The 523-nt window shown below is 36.3% G+C and overlaps 1 protein-coding gene across 1 annotated transcript in view; it reads right to left on the bottom strand.

The window, feature by feature from the left end:
• The window catches only part of SPPL2A (signal peptide peptidase like 2A), a gene marked incomplete at both ends in the record, with an annotated part of 18,269 nt that extends 17,995 nt beyond the window's left edge, over positions 1-274 (bottom strand). The window contains one exon of the mRNA XM_009573847.1: positions 155-274. Within this exon, the coding sequence (XP_009572142.1) occupies positions 155-274 (120 nt within the window). The remainder of the gene's footprint in view (positions 1-154) is intronic.
• Between the last annotated feature and the right edge of the window lie 249 nt (positions 275-523).

Raw genomic sequence — 523 nt, 5'->3', positions numbered from 1 at the left:
GGCGGGGCGGGGGGGGAGGAACACCACACAACCTAAAAAGGCAAGTATTCAACATAGCACCTATTTAACTCAAAAGTTTGAAGACCAGTTATAGCTGATCCAAATTCATATTGCATTCTAGTTTTCTTAGGGAGTATGACTATAAGCTACTTACAGCATTGTCCAGGCTTTTTGGAAGAGATATCCAATTAGAACTGTAAATTATGCAGTAATCCTTTGTTACTGGAGGCACACCATTTCCAGAAGCGTGCAAGATCCCCTCATCTGCAGTTACCTGCAATAAACCAGGGTGTTCTAAATTAAACAAAGTTCAGACTATCAGTATACAGATATTCTTCTAAAAAGCTGTTAGGAAGAGCTGTTTGGAGAAAAGGAATTTATTCCATTAATTATTTTACATAATGATTGATTCCATGAGAGATGGGTAGCTTGAAAGCAGGATGGAAAAACAGTAAAAATCAAGTCACTGTATAAAACTATTTATCCTAATTTCAAATACAATGTATTTGTTACATGTACAGTT

The sequence above is a fragment of the Fulmarus glacialis genome, unplaced genomic scaffold (assembly GCF_000690835.1).
Source record: "Fulmarus glacialis isolate BGI_N327 unplaced genomic scaffold, ASM69083v1 scaffold15303, whole genome shotgun sequence".
NCBI lineage: Eukaryota > Metazoa > Chordata > Aves > Procellariiformes > Procellariidae > Fulmarus > Fulmarus glacialis.
This window is presented reverse-complemented; position numbering and strand designations above follow the sequence as displayed.